The sequence below is a fragment of the Hemicordylus capensis genome, chromosome 1 (assembly GCF_027244095.1).
Source record: "Hemicordylus capensis ecotype Gifberg chromosome 1, rHemCap1.1.pri, whole genome shotgun sequence".
In the NCBI taxonomy this organism is placed as follows: domain Eukaryota; kingdom Metazoa; phylum Chordata; class Lepidosauria; order Squamata; family Cordylidae; genus Hemicordylus; species Hemicordylus capensis.
This window is the reverse complement of record NC_069657.1, coordinates 337,243,056-337,262,578: the sequence shown is the minus strand read 5'-3', so window position 1 is coordinate 337,262,578 and position 19,523 is coordinate 337,243,056. Positions and strand designations below refer to the sequence as shown.

At 42.9% G+C, this 19,523-nt stretch overlaps 1 protein-coding gene across 2 annotated transcripts; it reads right to left on the bottom strand.

The window, feature by feature from the left end:
- Nucleotides 1–154: 154 nt before the first annotated feature.
- RWDD1 (RWD domain containing 1) lies at nucleotides 155–17,197 on the bottom strand. Of its 2 annotated transcripts, none has more exons than XM_053266204.1 (7): nucleotides 17,088–17,197; nucleotides 7,988–8,053; nucleotides 6,931–7,061; nucleotides 5,331–5,474; nucleotides 4,447–4,579; nucleotides 2,630–2,692; nucleotides 155–469 (listed from the first exon to the last, which is right to left on the bottom strand). In XM_053266204.1, exons 1-7 carry the CDS (start codon nucleotides 17,146–17,148, stop codon nucleotides 357–359), a joined length of 711 nt encoding a protein of 236 aa, XP_053122179.1. In that variant the 5' UTR covers nucleotides 17,149–17,197; the 3' UTR covers nucleotides 155–356. The 2 variants fall into 2 exon arrangements, with proteins under 2 accessions (XP_053122179.1, XP_053122097.1); XM_053266122.1 differs by lacking the exon at nucleotides 17,088–17,197 and adding an exon at nucleotides 10,428–10,744.
- Nucleotides 17,198–19,523: the final 2,326 nt, after the last annotated feature.

The following is a 19,523-nucleotide window of genomic DNA, read 5'->3' as shown; positions in this document are numbered from 1 at the left end:
AGGGATGTTTCTTGCCTTCCGTTTTGCTTTGCACTCAAGCATCAATCTTAAACCAAGGCCTTCACTATGCAACAGACTCAGCGTGGGAGTGCATTTCAACTTTTATCATGTGGTCCAGCTTCTTCAAGACAGTTAGAGACACACTTGAGCCACATTTCAAATGTTAAAGTCAGTTTATTATTTGATGAAAGTCGCCAGAGATGTCTCCTGAAACTAAAATATTTTGTCTTTTTCTTGAAGAAAAAGAAAAGGTAACCAAAGCATGTGGGGGTGTAGCCACAGATACTGTGACGCTCCTGCCTCTCTCGCTCTCTGTACAAGTGTTCACACCTGCTGATCAGTACAGCAATTTCAGTCTAGTCACTATCTAGGCTGACAGGGTTGTAGTCTGGGTCATCCTCTTCATCCTCCAACTCCAAGTCATCCATTTCCTGAAACAAGGATTCATCCACTTCCACACTGTTTCCAGCTGCAAAAAAAGGAAAAGGTTGATGCTTTATAGTAGAAAAAGCACAGTTGCTGGTTGAAAAAGAGTCCTTCTCCATGAACCCTCTGCAATGTATAGTGTATTCTCTACATGGTTCTGAGGCATCATTTGGAGAGTGTATTCTAGGCAGGGCTGGCATCAGTGTTAAAGCTCTCCACGTAATAAATCCCAGAGAGCATAATTACAAGTTTCAGGCATGATGTGGAGAAAACCTCATCTGAAAGTTATGTCAGGAAAGTAACGTGTAGACTACCAAAGGGAATATTTGTCATATTCCCTTTATTATGTGGAGGAGAGATTTATCAAAGGTCCACGTTAGTGCTAGCAATGTGTAAAACTGGCACCGTGAACATGCACATGATGATAAGGGACCACATGGCAAGCTGCACAACTTTCTTACTACAGCTGCCGCATCAGGAAGCTGCCACACGGATGCTATGAAAGCAGTTCCCACAAAGCCACATCAGGTATTAGCCTTTAGTTGTCAACTGTTCCTCAGATGGAAATACTCCCATGCTCTTTAAAGTCATATTCAACCGAGAACCAAGATGTAACATCTTCAGCACATTACATCCTGTTATGCAGAGTGCCACCAATCTTTCCTCGTGCTATTTTTAAGCCCAAAGTAGCTTGGGCAAGCAGCAAGTTTAAGTGGAAGAAGGGAGGATGAAGAAAAGCCCTCAAAATTGTCCTCCTCAATCTAAGTTTCCATCTGGGACCAGAGAGATGAAAAACAGGGTCGCTGGAAAAAAAAGACTTGAAGGGAAAAAGAAAGGGTGAAGTATCCTCTCCCTATCTTCTCTTATTCCACTCAAAGCTGAAGCTTGCCCAAGTTGTGTTGTTTTGTGTTTGCTTTAAACACAGAGAGGAAATAATCGTGGAACTCTGTGGAACATGTAGTTTAAGATGACTCAAACTGGAGCAGTGATGTTCTCATTCCAAGAGGTAGACTGTTACAAGGGAACAGTGACACCTTCAGGCCAAATTATTTCATGTGTTGAATTGAACTTTGTCACATTTATACCACCCGAGATGTTAGAACAGCTCAGAGGACAGGACTGCAGCAAGAACTCTCTATTTAGGCAGCTGAATGGAAGGAGGTCTCAGAAGTCAAGGGATTACTCTCACACTTTAAAGTGAGAGCCAGTTAGCAAGCATAGTGACTAAGACTGAGCTATGAATCAGGATACCCCTGGTTCAAACTCAATAGGTGGCCATAGGCAAGCCACTGCCTCTCAGCCTGAACTAACATATGAATACTGACTTACCAGAATTCCTGCTAACTGGGCACACATGCATCTTTTAAAAATAATGATTCTCTATATTAAGCAGGGGGAGAGCAAATGTCCTTATTTCAGCCCAGCATAGCATCTGTCCAGTGGCATTGTGAGTGTTACGTGTGTGCATGTTTTTTTTAAGATTGTGATCCCTTTTGGTACAAAGACCGGTTCTATTTTTCTATTTTATTTTGTTGTGCAAACTGCTTTGCCAACTCTCTTTTGTTGAAAAGTGACATATAACTATTTTAATAGTAATTAATACTGTTTTAAGGATTACAAGATCATACATGTGAAGCGCTTTGCATGCTCAAAAAAGTACTATGCAAGTACTTAGTAGTAGTAACCACCTCCATTATTGTCATCAAGGCTACATTAAAGTACAGTTAATTATGAGGATCAGACCCAGTAGTTTCACTTTTATGCATCACATTACATTTTACATTTCACCTATATGCCAAGCAACCCAAAGTGGTGGACATGGGGCTCTCAGAAAGTCTCATTCCAGGCACTAGCCAGGATCAGATCTGTTTAGTTTCATTTCTGTGCCTGTCATCTCACTTGCCCACATGCATGATTCCTTGGCCAGCCTCCTGCTTCCATCAGAGAATTTACCAAATTTGAGAAGGGTGGAGTGATCATAGACACGATAGTATCTGCCTTTTTCAGGGATGCTCCCAAAACTTCCCATTATGTGCTACAGCATTGAACTGGGAGCAATTATAAGCCCTCACTTTCAAAAGTACAATTAAGACTTTCATGCCCTTCAGAAAGTACTAGAGGCAGCATTCAGCCAATGACTGGGTGCAGATTTTGGCTTGAATCATTATAAATAATAACAAACAACACCAATCCTAATAGTTACCTTCTTCCAAGAATTGAATGTCAGATGTATCAAGATTATGATCAGTTTCAAAAAGTTGTTTTCCTATTAAAAAAAAAAACATTCAGGAATATATTGGTCAATGTTACTGGAATTATGAGGACATGCATTCTTTAGACATTTAACTAGCAAAGCCAATTACAAAGTTGTAGCTCGCCTGCTATTCATATGTTAAGAGTAATTACAGTAAGAGATAGGCTCAATCTCCCTTAATGCAATCACTGTCTCATAAGGTCTAAAAATAAAGCTTGTGTTAGTTGTGAAATAGCTGCAATAGTGTTCAACATTGGTGTAACAATCAGCCTCTGATCAGCCCCTCCTTTCCCCAAAAGAGTGAACCGGAAATGGATTCTGTCCTGACTGACAGGCTGGCAAAATACAGGGATCAGCCAGGTGGGTGGGACCTAGGGGACCATGAGGATGAAGAGAAAGGTTTCTTTGCACAGTTGAAGCTAGGCTGGGCTTGCAGAAGGATGTGTGGCCATGAAGTTTGGCTGCAGAAACAACTGCAGATCCTTGAGACACAGGATTGCAGGAAGTTTGATTCTCATCAGGTGATGGGTGAATTTGCAAGAAAAGGAGATTCAGCCTAGGGAACAGTTTGTTAGTTTATGTTAGATTTTAATTTTCTTTTTGTGTGCTCTGTATATCCTTGCAACTGGTCTAGGACTGTGTACCATGACTAAGCTAAGAAACAATAGCCTATCCATCCAGGGTGCTATAAAATACTCTATAAGCTTTTAAAGGTGCTTTTGTATTTTCCTGCATCCCTGTTCCTTGCAATTAGGGTGCTTTTTGAAAGTATTCTTGAAACTACCAAGTGTTTCTTTTACCTGTAACAAAAAGCTAAGAGAGCCTCAGACAGAAACTGTCTGTAGTATATTTTGAATAAAGTTTATTTTTCTTTTTGTTATTTGCAATTTTAACAAGCCTCTTTGACAAACTCAGGAACGGGGGCTGGAAAGGGGTGCAACACGCCTCAATTTGATTCTTCAGCTACCATGTTTTCTCACCACGTGTAAACCTGCACGTGGAAGGTTTTTGTACTTTTCCCAATAGTAAGAGAAGGAGTTTCCCTGGAATATCACCCAAGTTAGGGGGGAATAACCTCTGTTGATAAGTGGGTGTGGTGGCAGAGTATTATCTACCAAGAAATTTTTGAGGCGCAGCCTTTGTTCAGAAAGCATGGGGATGATTCAGCATTTTTCTTCCCCTCACATGGGCTTGCTCTGAGACAAAGGCTGGATAAAATCCGCTACAACTGGATAGGTGTGTTTATCCAATGTGTTACTGCTGCCATTCTATGGGTCATATAGGTAAAGTGTGCTGTTGAGTCGGTGTCGACTCCTGGCGAGCACAGATCCCTGTGGTTGTCTTTGGTAGAATACATATACCAACTAGTTAATCATGATTATGGTAAGTTCTGTTGAAATAAATCAGACTTAAGTTACTCCTAATGTATCCCATTGATTTCGATGGTGCATAGTTATGATCAAGTAGCCTGTTTTTTACACTTAGCTGGTAGCCTGACTCCAAATAATCATATGTGACTAGCTATGCAAACAGAATAAAGTCTGAACTTGTGTTCTTCAAACAGCACCTTCCCTGTGCCATAATGTGTCTTTTGAAACTTAGGGACATTACATAAGCAGATTGTGATGTGGCACAGCAGACAATGACTGTTCAAAATAACGTCAATAATTCCTCCGGGCATGCCCTGGCCTGAAGTAGTTCTTTGATTCCAACTCCCTCTGTAGGCCTAACAAAATTTTAGACTTAAGGCAACTGTCATTTCTTACCCGTTAGTTTATTTTTGCCAGACTGTTCTTCCTCCTTCATCTTTTTTCTTTTAATTTCTAAGAGCTCTGCATCAAATTTTGTTTTCCAGCTTAGAAAGTTTTCTATGGTGACTGGAGTGCCATGGAAACATTGCTATATAACAAGAAATAAATTTAAGATACCATTCATAAACAAGAACACTGTGAACATGTAACTTCATCTCTTCCAATAATATCATCATAATCTTTATTCGCAAATTCAACTGAATTGAGTAACAAAGCTGCTGTAGGAGGCAAAGAAGTTCCACTTGCATGTCAAGAACACTTTTAAGAGATGGCTGGACTTGGTCAAGTGAGTGGATTACTCTTCCTCAGCTACCAAAGACTATGGCCCTGTTCAGGTATTGTTCCACTTGTGGACATTGTATCCAAGTACAGTATCCATGAGAATGCACCTATAAGGTAAATCCCCATGCTCATCTGCTTTTGAACTCCACCCCAACCCTTGAGGACAGCCTTTGTCTGATGACGCAAACACTATCCCTGCAAAGCAATTCTTCCCATGATTAGGTGCAGTTCCTTGGTGTTCTAATAATGAGGAGAAACTCTCCACAATTACGGCAGTTGTCTCTGCAAAAACTGTAATAATGGAAAGCAGGAGGGATTATGGCATTTTAGTGTGCATCACGGTGGGGGCAGAGTTTGCTGGCACACCCTCAGGGACACTACAGGGGCCTACAGTGTTTCCAAATACTTCAACAAACTGATATATACAAACAATGCCACATATAGACAGGACAGGCCAAGTTTACCACAAGACAGCCTGTTAACACATTGAGAACACTGATGGTGAAATGTATAAGTGATGGCAGGAGGAGAAAATAACTTCAACTAAACTCTTTCACCTTTTCTGCCTCCTCTGCTTCTTTTTCCTTCTGTTTCTTTTCCTCTTCTCTTCTTGTTTTTATCTGGTCTACTATTTCATTTAATTTTTCTTGTATAGCCGACACTAGGGTGAAGATCATGACCATGCCCAGGTTTTCTTCTGCCTGAAACACAAATAAGACAGAACACCCCCCCCCCCCAAAAAAAGAGCTTAGTAACAAAAAGATGACTTAAAATCATAATTGGGAACAGAAAATAAATATTTGCTTAGGAATTACATGGGGTTACTGGTAAAGTTTGAAACAAATTCAGAGTAGGCAAAAATGAAAACAAGTATTTACTGGGGTGGGGAATCCAAGCTCCAGATGTTCAGCATCCAGATGGACCACTCTGTCAAAGTGGATGACTTGTAGTTTGCTACTTAGCAACACTCACATGTTTACAGAATGGCAATTTTAACAGGTAGAAAACCAGCATGAAAAGGCTAAGTTTGTTCCTTCAGATGTTAGCTTCCCCATTTCTGACAGCTTTTAAAAAGTCTTTAAAGACACATCTGTTCACCCAGGCTTTTAATTAATTTTGTTTTAATGCTGTTTTAAAATATTGTTTTAAAAAAATTAAGTTGTTGTAACGTTTTAAACTTTTTGTTTTTGTTTTAACTAATGTTTTACTTTTTGTAAACCACCCAGAGACGTACGTTTTTGGCAGTAGAAAAATGTGTTAAAATAAATAAATAAATAAATAGCGAGATGCAACATTCCATGAACACACTCAAGATCATTTAATATAGATCCTTTAACACTCTTTAAACCAGCCTATTATACTCATAATTTGAGTGTATAAAAACTTGTAAAAATAGATTTTTCCAATCCTTCAACATATGTTCATCAGTAGTTATTCTGAATTAACACGGGTCTACTGTGCAAGAGGCAATCTTGAATTCTCATATATATCTATCAGCTATATAGAGAGTGACCAACACTAGCCAAGCTGTACTTCAAGTAAAACATTCATCCATGAAATATTTTATACAACATTGTGTATCTGCAGTATCCACTGTCCTTAGGCTTGGAAAAACAAATATGGTGTTTGAAAACACAAGTCTATTTGTGAAGCAAATATGCTATATGCATTGAGTAGATCCTGACTAAGATACTCAATGGAGGTCCTACAGAAATGAAGCAGTCCTTTAGAGTAATTCCAGAGTATTTATTATTATTTTTATTTATTTAGCAAATTTGCATACCGCCCAATACCAACATCTCTAGGTAGTTTACAGCATAAAACAAACCAAGAATTTAACAGTTAAAACATATAAAAGATCAAATTAAAATACCCATAAACACACACCAACTAACTAAAAAGCTTAGCTGAAGAGATGTGTCTTTAGCTGTTTCCTAAAAGCCAACAGAGATGGAGCAGCTCTAATCTCAGCAGGAAGTGCGTTCCACAGCCCTGGGCCAACTGCAGAGAGTCGCCACTAGATGAGCTCGCAGGACCCTCAGACGAACCTCCCCTCTAGTATTATTAACTTAGTCTGAATTTCAGTCACTACCTTTAGATGTTAAGCCAATGAATTATGATCCCAAGAAGAGACTATTTGCTCTGAACACTTCTTACCTGTTCCTGTAATAATTTTAGAATGTCTGTGATGTCATTATCTTCAAGATTCTCTTGCGAAAGCAATTCATAGAGTGGTACTTCATCTGGATATTTTTCTGCATATGTGAATTTAAGGGTTGTCTGAACCGCTGTAGTGTAACAGAAATCATCACCAATAACTGCTTCAGACTGCATTAGCTATCAACAGTTGGCATCATTTTATCTATTAGCAATCATTTTCATTACATATAATACACATGAACCAGTTTTGACAAAAGCTCGAGCCACACAATGCAAGCAAGCAATGCAATTCCTGCTTTAAATGCAAAAGATGGTGTCTAATCTATAGGATAAGTGTGTGATCACAGGACCTCACCTCAAAGATCTAGAAAATTTCCAAAACCACTGCAAAAAAAATAAAATTTAAAAAAAAATTGGCAGTAGTGTGATTTGCAAAAATACTTCAGCAGTCATATGTGGGTGAAAGAAACCAGCACCCTTTTTGTGTCACTGTATTCAGACAAACAACCCACTGAAAACATTCTAGGCAAACTGTCTATTAATATATCACTGATTGCTGACAGAGTGTATACATAGGCATGGAGTCTCCACATGCTCCCTTTGTGGGAGGCATTTGGAGATGCTACGCAAGACCAGAAGACCTGCCCCAAAATGTTAGTTTTGGAGGGAGGAGTCAGACCTCACCCCCAGAACCAAAAACCACTCCCAAAGAAGTAGAGAGCACATATGCTTTGTAAGCACAGAATGCACAAATGAAGGTTCCAAAAGAGGTGGTTCTTCTCCTGTCAATCACCAAGGCACAGCCCATAACTCTGGAAGTTTGAGGGGGGAGGATGGTAAGAGAAAAAATTGGGAGGAGGTGGCGAGGAAGGGAGGGAGAAAGAAAAGCCATTGACAGTTGGTGATTTCAGATCTGATGCAACATTTTTAATGGGCTCTACTCATATCTTTATATATAATTTCTATCTGGATTTCCCATATACAAGTTTCAAGCAATTCATACATTTCTTTCAGTATATTCCTTTGCATATCAGTATTTAAGCATTCAACTTACTTTCATCATTCTCCCCTGCTTCAGATGTCACAGTGATAGTGAAACTCGTTGGATTTTCTGATAACACTGTCGAGAAAAATAGCAATAAACTGAGACAAGAAAACCATTTCACGTGTAAGCAGAGCCCCATTCAGATGTGTGAATGATGAAAACAGCACTGTTTATTGTTTTGGGAAGTGTGTGATAAATATATCTGTAATAAGAAAAAATGTTATCTAGGCCTTCCCTTCACCTCTAGTCTATTACGTTAGGGAACAGGCAGCAACACAGCATAGGAGAGGCAAGCAGGAGTTCAGACCTGATTCTGTGCCATGGCTCTCATGCTATTGCCCAGAAAAACTACAAAAATTCTGCTGTGACCTAAAGTGATCCTCTTTTATTTATGTACTTTTAAGATGAATAGGCTGCTCTTCAGCAAATGTGGCAGACACTACAGGCAAATGTGCAGCATGATCCTAAGTATCTTTAGCACTGAAAATAAATGGGAACTATTCCATAATAAAGGTGTTTAGGACTGAAGTCTAAGATTCATTAAAAACTAAATAAAATCAAGATCAATAAAATTGAAAGAGCCACAATAATAAAGCCATTAATCAAGGACAAGCTAAAGGTCCACCTAAAAAAGGCAGTCTTCAAAAGGCTGACAGGCAAGGAACTAGATGGAACCATGATCACACTTCAGATGGGGTGGCTCTGTGCTGTGGCCCATCAGATCTCAAAGGGTCAGCAGGACCATGTAGGCACAGATGCACCTTCAGATATCCTGGACCAAAACTATTTGGGCTCTGAAGTAGTATCTGGGCTTTAACAGCATTTGAATCGATACACACTGGCAGCCAATACAAACCGAACAACAGTGGAGACAGCTACATGCTCTATAGAGCAGGTCACCACTTCAAATCATGGACCATATAATAATGCAGCATTTTGTACTACAGTTTCCAAACACTTTTCAAAGGCATCCTCATTCAGTGCATTTTTAAAAAAAAGATTGTGAGCCCTTTGGGGACAGGGAGCTGTTTTATTTACTTTATTTATTTATATGTAAACTGCTTTGGGAACTTTGGTTGAAAAGCAGTATATAAATATTCATCATATTTTAATTCGTGCATTCTAGCAAACTAAACAGGGATATGGTCAATAGGCAGATCTGCCTTCTCCAGAAATGGGTTTAGTTGTAAGCAGCAGCTGAATCAGATAAAGATCTCCAGGGGCCCCTCATGGCACCACAGAAAAAATGGAGCAACTCAGCAAACTGTCCTCAACACAAGGAAAATCAGCTACTATTTTCTCACATACATACAAGATTCAAAACATCAAGATTCAAATTCAGGCTGTGCCTGAGCAAATGACACCTTGCCGTTCCCACATGCAAACTGGTATCAAAACCCTGTTCGTACAAACACACACCAAGTCTATATGCAGCGACACAAATGTTAAGTTGCCATCCGGAAAGGCCCCTGGCCACAGGTATCACCTGGCCATCCACAAGCAAAACTGGAACCTGGAGCAAAGGGAGTGCTACATCATCCCAAACAGGCCATGCCAGACCAGCATTTTTACTGAACATCACCAACACTTTCTTGTCTGGATTAAATCTTCAATGTATCAAATTATACATCCACATGCCATATAGTTCATTCTAACTTAAAGAGACCAAAGAGAAGGTCTGTGCAGACCTGGTTCTCAAATTCCTGGAACTGAGTTTGGAAAATTACAGGACATGTCTGGATCTGTTTTGAATTAAAGACACCATAACTTCTGCTCCTACATTAAACTGCTCTAGCAAGACCCTGATCCTAACCACATTCCAGGAAACTATGCTCTCATTATTTCAGTAGAGTTTGCCTCCATAGAATGTCTTTTAACATCAGCAATCAGTAACCTCTAAGTACAAACAATGAATGAGAAATAGCTCTTCATCGAGGTTACTTCAGAGTGCATAGTTCACATTGTCCAGTTACAGGGAAGTGCTCAGGCCTGCAAGTCACCAGGAAAACCTCTGCCCAGCACCCTAAACCGCTTCTTAACTAGGCTGAGCCTCCCCCACCCAGAACCATTTCAAGGGAAGCCGGTAAGGAAAAGAAGGTGGGGTTCGTATAGTTCAAGCAGCTCCCTCCCCTTAACTTCCAGTGTGATCGCGAGCAACCTTTACCGAGGTGATGGGCCCTGTATCACTTGGAAAGCTAGAAGTTAAGAATGGATTGAAAACGGAGGAGAAAGGCAGACGTGCTGGAGGAAGAAGTTGTCCCTTTGCTATGATCGTGCCTTGGGAAGATCGGGCTGAAGGAATACATAGGACAGAACTTTAAAAAAAAAAAATCCAGTTGTGCCACATGGGACGAGAGAAACTTGCTGCTGCAGCCGCCGCCCCGATAGCCCAGCTTGCTCGCCATGCGGAGCTCCACGCGCCAGCCTAGCCCGGCCACCACCTCGCTACCTGTAAAGGAGTCCGGGTAAATGGACTCCAGAGCCTCGAGCTCATTGCGCTGTTCCTCGCCGTAATCAGTCATGGTTCCCCCCCGCTGCCGGCCATGGAACGCTGGGGACAGGCAAGCGCCTCCGCCAGCAGAGGGAACCCGCAGAAGGGAAGAAAGAGAGCAGAACGCCGCCGGAGGGACCAAGCTCCGGCCCCTTGACGCAGGCGCAATGCGCCGCAAGGCCGCTCTTGCTGCTCCTACAGTCGCAACTCCCCGAGCCTGGGAGAGATCCGTTGCTCTGCTGTTGATTGGTCGGGTGTAATTGTGGAGGAAGACCCATCGCGCGCCCTAGTGTGGGAAGACGGTAGGAAGGTCTTTTCAAAGCCTCCAGTGGTTGAAATGGGTGGAGCGTTAGGAAGCAGTGGCCGTCCGTCTGAATTTAATCGAGAAAAGCAAAGCACAAACTAAGAGTGCCGAAATGGCTGTGTAGGAAAACAAAGAGCACTTAGCAAAAGAAAAACGGCTCCTTTTCCTATTCCCATGCATCCTTTAGATTAGGGTTGCAATCCAGCAAAGTTCCAGGGTTCGCTTCTCGAGACGATCAGGCAGTAAAAGCTTCCAAACTAAGTGAATCTTTTGCTAATAATCAGTTGCTGCCCTTGTTGGCTGCTGAACACTCAACGGAGAGACATTCACGGCTAAACGACAAGGAAGCGGAAGAACCTGTCTCCAAATGCCAGCTGAACTATCTATACTCCTTCAGAGTATGTCCAAACCAGCCCACAGGGCGTTTTCAATACGGGGAAGAACTTGGAACTTGCCACCTCACACATTTAGTGTGAGGAGTCCCTGGAAAATTGCACCATGTACGTTTAAAATTGCCTCATCAAGTTTTGGGAATCTTATTTGCAAACATTCTTTCTGTTTTCTTCTTAGTTTTCGTTCTTATTGTTTAGCTTTTTATTATCTAATAACTTATAATTTGACGCTTTTAACATTTGTAATTTTAAATGTGGTTTTGGCTTGGTCTTTTAAATTGTTTAATTTTATTAATCTTTTACTTTACATTGTACCTATTTTATTAATGTGAGGCACCCCAACCAGTAGTGTATTGAAGGGGTGAGGTATAAATATTCTAAATAAATAATAAATTTTGGGGGGAGAATTAAGCATGCACAGCAGAGGTTTAAGTATGCCTTTGCTGCTTCTCTAACAAATGCCCAGTTCATTCTTTCACTTGTGTTGCCTCCATAAACAAGGTTTTAAGACATGCAAGTGGGTATTTGTGTGTTATATAGTATATAGCGTTGTCTGCACCTTTATTGTACACATTTATTTATTTATTTATTTGCACACTGACCCAAACTTCTGTCTTTGGTGGTTTATAGCAATATAAAACAAATCAAAACCTTAAAACAATTTAAAACCACAAGTCTAGTTAAAACATTTGGGTGAATAAATGTGTCTTTAAAGACTTTTTAAAAGTTGTCAAAGATGGGGAGGCTCTTGTCTCAGCAGGGAGCACATTCTAGAATATCGGGGCAGCAACAGAGAAGGCCGGTCCCTGGTAGCCACCAGACCAGCTGGTGGCAACTGCAGACAAACGTATCTAGATGATCTCAATAGGTGATGGGGCTCATAGTGAAAAAGACATTCTTTTAAATACCCTGGGCCTAGACTGTTTAGGGCTTTATAGATTATAACCAACACCTTGAGGCTATTTTGAGGATCAGGCGAAATCAGGCTAGGGCAGCCTAGCCCGATTTCGACTGACCATGTGAGCCACCGGGCTCGCAGGCGGCTAACCCGCCTAAGTACCCCTCCCCTAAAACCGGGTTTGCGGAGTGAGCACTCCGCAAACCCGGTTTTTTTATCGTGAGTAGCTGTGGCACGGCACCGCGGCATGGCTACTCATGAGGAGACCCCCAGAGGGGAGGCAAAAAGCCGCCTCCCAGCTCCGGGGGTCTCGCCAGCATGCTCTGTGCGCTCAGGCAGGGCATGCTGGAGCTTCTGGGGGCCGATTGGCCCCCGCTCCCCCCCAGCCCCTGCCGGCTCCGTCATGGAGCCGGCAATCATGTGGGCGGCCAATCAGGCCGCCCAGGGCTCCCACCCTGCTCGTCTGTAGGGAGAGCGGGCTTAATCCGCTCTCTCCGCTTTGCTGCACAAACCGTGTCTCACTGATCATGAGACCGGCTCCTTGTATTTTGCCCAGAAATGTATAGGTAGCCAGTGTCATAATATAGGAGTAATATGGTGTCTTCAAGATGACCCAGAGATCAACCTGGCTGCTGCATTCTGTGCCAGCTGCAGTTTCCAGACTACCTACAAAGGTAGCCCCACATAGTGCGCAGGGCATGCTGGAGAAACTCCTAAGCTGGGAGACTGCTTTTCAGCCTCCCAGTCCGGGGTCTCCTCGTGAGTTGCTGCAGAGCTGTGCCGCGGCAACTCACAACCGCTTGCGGTTTAAGGGGAGGGGTAGTTTGGCGGGTTCACCACCTGGAGGCCACCAGGCTCACCTGTGAGCCCGGTGGTTCTCACGGTCAGGCGAAATTGGGCTAGGCTCCCCTAGCCCAATTTCCCTGATCGTGGGAATAGCGTCGATGCCTTTCAGCATCTTCCTATATTGCTGCTGCCCGATATAGGTGTTTCCCATAGTCTGAGAAACATACCAGCGGGGGTTTGAACCGGCAACCTCATGCTTGCTAGGCAAGTCATTTCCCACTGTGCCATTAAGTGGCTTTTGCACAATAAGTACCTCCATCTTATTTGGATTCACTTAATCTTAGCCAAAAGGCCGAGAAGCAGCCTTTTCTATGGAACTCAACTTGGCATGTACTCTAACTTCTCTAAGGTAGAAGCTGTGCAATCTAAGTTCCTGAGGAACATTTTTCAGATACTCCAGTGTGTGCCCAGTGCTGTCTGTCTGGAAACAGGACTGCTTAAAGTAGAGGCCAGAACATGGATTAATATCTTCAAATTCTGGCTGAAGCTGGTTTTCCACCCTGTAGGCCTAGCTCCACTTGTGTTAAAGGATAGCTATCACTCCAGGTCGAAAAGGGAACTTGATGAAGGGCTGCATCATTATGGTTTCTCCCCTTTTGCATTAATAACTCTGGGGTATTAAAATGCCAGGGTCAAACTCAGACAAATAATATACGATATGGAGCATCAAGTTGATCAGGGCTCAATTCCTGTTGGTGTCCATTTGGGCAACCAAGTTCTGAGTTTCAACCCTGCCAGATACCTAAACCAGTTAATTGTGCCAAATATCAGAGCTCTGACACAGGCACGATGCAGTGCCTTGCAATCAGTCCTGGAAGGGGGATATCAAAAAATTCCCTACAAAGAATGTACTTGTCTTTGCAAATTGGGAGACATCGAAACAATGGCTCATCCTTTAATGCCAATTTTTACCAAGATATACGGTGTAAACATATAAACCCTTTTATTAATTGCCATCCAGGTTGTACAGACTCTTTTTACCTTGATTATCTTTTAAATGACCATAATGACTTGAGATCCTATAATGTGGCTAAGTTCTGTTTGATAGCCAGTAAAATCCGCCAGGAGTTCATTAAGAATAATTGTTAACTGATCTGCATGCTTAAGTATGTGCTTAACCACTGTATTATAAATCTGTAGGTTATGTAGGGATTTGGGGGGTGGGGGCGTTGGACTTCTGTTTGTAAACTGTACTGGTCTGTGATCATAATAAAGGAATTCAATTGAATTATTTGGATTCAGTCTAAGTTTTCATCCAGCCCATCACTGCCTCCAGGTAGGCATTTAGGGAAGTTATGCCTTCTCCTGATGATGTTGGCATGGAGAAATAGATTTGGGTGTCATCAGCATACTGATCACACCTTGCACCAAATCTCCTGGTCTCTCTCAGCAGTTTCATGTAGATGTTAAAACAGTATGGAGCTCTGGGGGGTGCCATATAAAAGATCACGTTTTGAAGAAGAAAAGTCCCTTAGCAACACCATCTGGAATCTGCCCAAGAGATAGGAAAGGAACAACTGCAAAGCAATGTCTCCCACTCCCAACCCTCTCAGACAGTCCAGAAGTATACTATAGTTGATAATACCGAAAGCCACTGAGAAATCCAAAAAGAACAACAGAGTCACATTCCCTCTGTGAATTCCCTGTTGGAGAACATCTATCAGGCCGACCAAGGCAGTATCCACTCCATAGCCCATCCAAAAACAAGTTTGAAATGGGTCTAGATAGTTTCTGGATTATCTACAGCTGGGAGGCCACCATCTGGAAGACTATCTGAGCTGGGAGGCCACCATCCTCTCAATTACCTTTCCCAGCCATGGTAGGTTGGAGACAGGCCTATAGTTGCTTAACTCTGAGGGAGGCTTCTTCAAAGAGGTCTAATGATTGCCTCCCATTAGATTCAATAGGTCATAAGATTATCTTAAGGTTTTTGCACCAGCCATAAACTCTCCTGTGACATTGCTGAGGTCCTTTGGTTAGTTTTTACCTTTATCCTTATGTTACGGCTTTGCTAACCTGGATTTGATGGCTGGGTGGGGTCTAGTTAGTTATGTTTTATTACTGGGATACATATTCCCAACATATACTACATATAAGAAAATTTTGTTCTCACATATTGAATATAGCAGTAGAAATTTTGAATAAGAATTTTTAAGGTTTGGTTTAGAACTCTACTCAGGTTACTAAGATAACCAACAACTTCCAGTCTGTAACTATGTAACTTACGCAAAAGTTTTTTCTATAAATTTGGCTGAAAAGATAATGGCATTAATATGGGATAATATAATCCCTCTACATCTTAGTAAACAAGTTTACTTAATAGATCAGGGGCATTGTTTAATAGACAGATTATATAATTGCATTCAAAAAAATTTAAACGTGGTGTTTATAATTCAATGCACTCCCTAGACATGGAATTTTAGGAATGTATTGCATTATTTGAGATCCATAGCAAGAAACTGTTGTTTTTGAGGTTATAATCAAAGTCTCCTTGGCAGAAGGCGGCAGAACATAGAATTAAATGAGCATAACTTTTGCTAGTCGCCCTTGGAAGTGAGAGAAGAGAGACTTCCTCCTGCTGCTGCTTGCTGCTGCTGCTGCCTCCACCTCTACCACCTATAATAAGAAGGAAGAGGGAAGATGCCTGAGCTGTTAGTCTAGGGCGTGAGCGGGGACTCAAGAGGACACCAAGGCACAGAGCATCTGGAGATCAGACAGCACTCACAGTTCTGTGCTGCTGGTGGGCTTGGCAGCAGGGAGGGAGCAGTCTCTGGCCTGATCAATCCCCTCAGGGCCGCACTACTACTCTGGCCTGGCTGTTGCCGCCACCAACCAAATTCCTCAGCCCAAAGGGCAATGCCGATGCAATCCAGAGCTGGCTCAGTGCAGCCTCCGACTTGGCTCTGCCTGCCAGTGGGCTTTCTTCTGGGGCGCCACTGCTCCAAAGGCCTCTCTGCTGCTCCCACAGCAGGCCTCCAGTGCTGCAGTTGCTTCAGTGAAGCTGAAGGCTCTTTTGCTCGAGTGCGGGGAAATGGCCATTCAAAAAATAAGTGCATTATTTGGCATTTGTTGGTGGTTTTTTTAATGGCTTATTTGGCATTTGCCTTTTTTGAATGGCTGTTTCCATACCCTGGAGCAGAGAGCCTTTGGCGCTGCTGAAGGAACAGTGGCGCCAGAGGTCTGCTGCCCAGAAGAGCTGGGTCAGTGCAGGAGCAGCAGCCCTGAAGAGTGCCCACTGGTGGGGAGAGTAGGGTTGGTGGCAGCAGCTACACTGGGACAGCGCTGGAGCGGGGTGGTGTGGCCCTGAGGGGACTGAGTGGCCACTGGCCAGAGGAGCAGGGTTGGGTCAGCTGGAGGGACAAGATGGTGAGGCAGTTTCCATATTGGTTGTGGCCAGAGCCATGGACACCGTGACTTCAAGAATGCTACTAGGCAGACTCTTTCTTTCTTCTTAGTGAAAATGATACATTTTTTGCTTTGAAAATCATAACTTTGGGGAACAATTGGAAAAGACCAATGTTTTAGGTCTTGGTGAGTTATATGAAAGGCACTTCTTTGGCATGTACTCTAAAGGCTGAAACTACCAGAATGGATTACAAAATCATTTAAATACCACGTTTTCAGTCCAAAAGAAGTCACCAATGCTTTAAACTCTTGTTTAATAAAGAAAAAATTTAAACTGCTCTATCGAAGGCATTTTTCAATGGTTCTTCACCCAATTTGCAAAGGAGGTGTCTCTTGCCACCTAGCTGATGTGTGATGACCGCCAGGCAGATTGGACTAATGGTTTTGATTTTATAAGCAATAGAATGTTCAGGGCTTATAATGGTGGAATGTTGAAAACACTCTCCATCTTAAATATATTGGTGCTCTCTCCATCTTAAACACTCTCCATCTTAAATGCAATTGGTATAATATTGCATTTAGAACATAGAAGGAAGCTAAGAACCAGAGACAACTGAATGTGTTACCTGAAGTGATTGCTTCACATTGCTCATTGTCATGCTGGTCCTCCAATTAACTGACATTGTCAACAATACATTGGCTGCATTTACATGTAACACGAAACCAGAGGTAAAGGGATTTTGTGTTTTGGAAACTGTACATCCAAATGCAGGAAGCCACAATTTTGTAAAGATATGGACCCCTGGTTTCCCTCCCTGAACTGCCTTTTGTACCTTTGGTTTGTAGTGAGGATCTCCTGGCTGGATCTCCAGTTCTGTTGTGCCAGCATTTCATCCAAATCTGGTCACAGTCTCCTCCTTCTGCAACTGGAGTTGAGGAAGGAAGCTCCTCTCTCAATCCAGCTGCTATTGGCTGACAGGGCTGTCCGTTAAAGAAGGAAGCCCTGGCAGCCAGTTCCCCCTCCTCTCTGCAGTCAGCGAGAGTGCAGAGGTTGCTCTCTGTTTCATCCGAATGCAAAGGGAGGGGATGCAGAACCCCAGGTCCATTGGACCCACCGATCCACATTTGGAGTTGGCTATTCTGCCTGCCTTCAAAGCACACACAATGCAATGTGGTTTAACATATTGTTGATTTGCCTTTTAGGTGTAATTGGCAAGCTATGTTTCTTAATTAGTAGAAGCAGAAGGTGGAAGAGAACATTATGGAAGACGGCTGAGATTATTAAAAGTTGACTTCCAATCTTGGTTGCAAATTCTCAGATAAGACTTGACTTTTTCCAGACACTCAGTACTATTCAAATGATTTGTTACTGGGATTTTAAGATTTCTGTTTTCACTTGTGCATTATTTAATTGTTTTTCTTTAAAACTCAGTAATATTCTACTCCTTCATTGATTTTGTCTGAAGCAAAGGGTTGTTTTTCCTTCCTAAATGAGCTTTGGAATGAGCAAGGCCTTTCCATGCTTTAATTTTTAACTTAGAAAATGCATTAGTGAAGACCTGAAGAACAAGACAACATCGGAACATCAATACTGCCTATATAGGAACTGTGGACAGTCAATAATACAATTCTGTTCTGCAGTGGTGTCGCATTACAAGTTTGCTAACTTCTTGACAAGCAGTTCTGGAGGATCATGTGATGACTAAGAAATGAATCATTTGCATCTACAATCCAGCTTAAAAGGCCACGTGGAGAGGATGTGACAAAATGGAAATGCTTTGAATCCAAAATCCTCAGCACGTTGAATAGGGACTAATATAACTGAACTCAGTGGAACTTCCATTGCCAACAAGTTTAAGATTTCACTGTAAGGCAGGGCTGCACAACTCAAATGCCCTGGTGGGCTGAAACCATCCACAACTTGATGTGCAGGGGCCGAGGTCAAATTTTTAGCACATTATGACATTAACATTAAATATTATTAGTTACTTGTGGCTCTATTTCCCCTGTCAATGGACCCATAGTTTTAACCAAGGATAGTGGCCAGAGAATAGGTCCTGTCTCTGCTCAGTCAGTGGGGCCCCTAGAGTGCATGCCAGCCCCAAACAAATGCCAAGTCCTCTCCTCTCCCTATATTGTTGTTGCATTCAGGCTGCAGCCCTAGGCATGCTCACATGGGAGTAAGCCTCACTAGGCACACCATGGAGCATATTACTGAGAAAGCATGCACAGGATGGCGCTATAAGGTAGTTTCCAGCTCGTGTGTTGCTGCAGGATACCTGGGGGCTGAATCCAGCCCCCGGGCCTTATGTTGTGCAGGCCTATTGTAAGGCCTTTATGAAACAACACCACACCACACTTTGAGCCGGGTCTCACGATCAGTGAGACCCAGTTTGTAAAGTTAAGTGGGGAGCGTGGGCTAAGCCCGCTCTCCCTGCAGACAAGCAGGGCGGGAGCCCTGGGTGGCCTGATCGGCCGCCCACACAACTACCGGCTCTGTGATGGAGCCGGCAGGGGCTGGGAGGATTGGGGGCCATGCAGCCCCGGAAGCTCCAGTATGCCCTGCATGACCGCGCAGGGCATGCTGGCGAGACCCCCGGAGCCGGGAGGTGGCTTTTCACCTCCCCTCCAGGGGTCTACTCGTGAGTAACCGTGGCTGCTCATGATTTTAAAAACTGGGTTTGCGAAGCACCTCTCTGCAAACCTGGTTTAAGGGGAGGGGTTGTTTGGTGGGTTAATCGCCAGGAGGCAACCGGGCTTGCCTGCGAGCCCGGTGGCTCCCACGATCAGCTAGGCTCCTCTAGCCCGATTTTGGCTGATAGTTTTAGCCACTATCAGATTTGGGCTGATAGTTTTAGCCATAATTTTTTAGTCACCCCATAACATACTGTTTTCATATAATGATTCCTCCTTTGTGTGTTATAGACTTGAAGCTAAGGTTGCTATCTCTTCTGGATGTCCAGGTATTTACTGGATTTTAAGCATGTTCTTCAGTTAGGCCATTAGCTTGCCAGGATTCCCAGCTTTCATTAAAAAGAAAAGGGGGAAAGCTAAGCTTTAGTGCTTGTAGAAGTGGAGTTAGGGAGCAAAATTATCCTTCTGCATGATCTCCACTGCACGTTAAGGTCATCTGAGGAGGTCCGTCTCCAGTTATCACCAGTAGGTCTGGTGGCAACTCAGCGGTGGGTCTTCTCTGTAGCTGCTCCTGGGCTGTGGAATGCCATTCTGGCTGAAATCCGTAGTTTGAGTTCATTCAAGAGAGCGCTTCA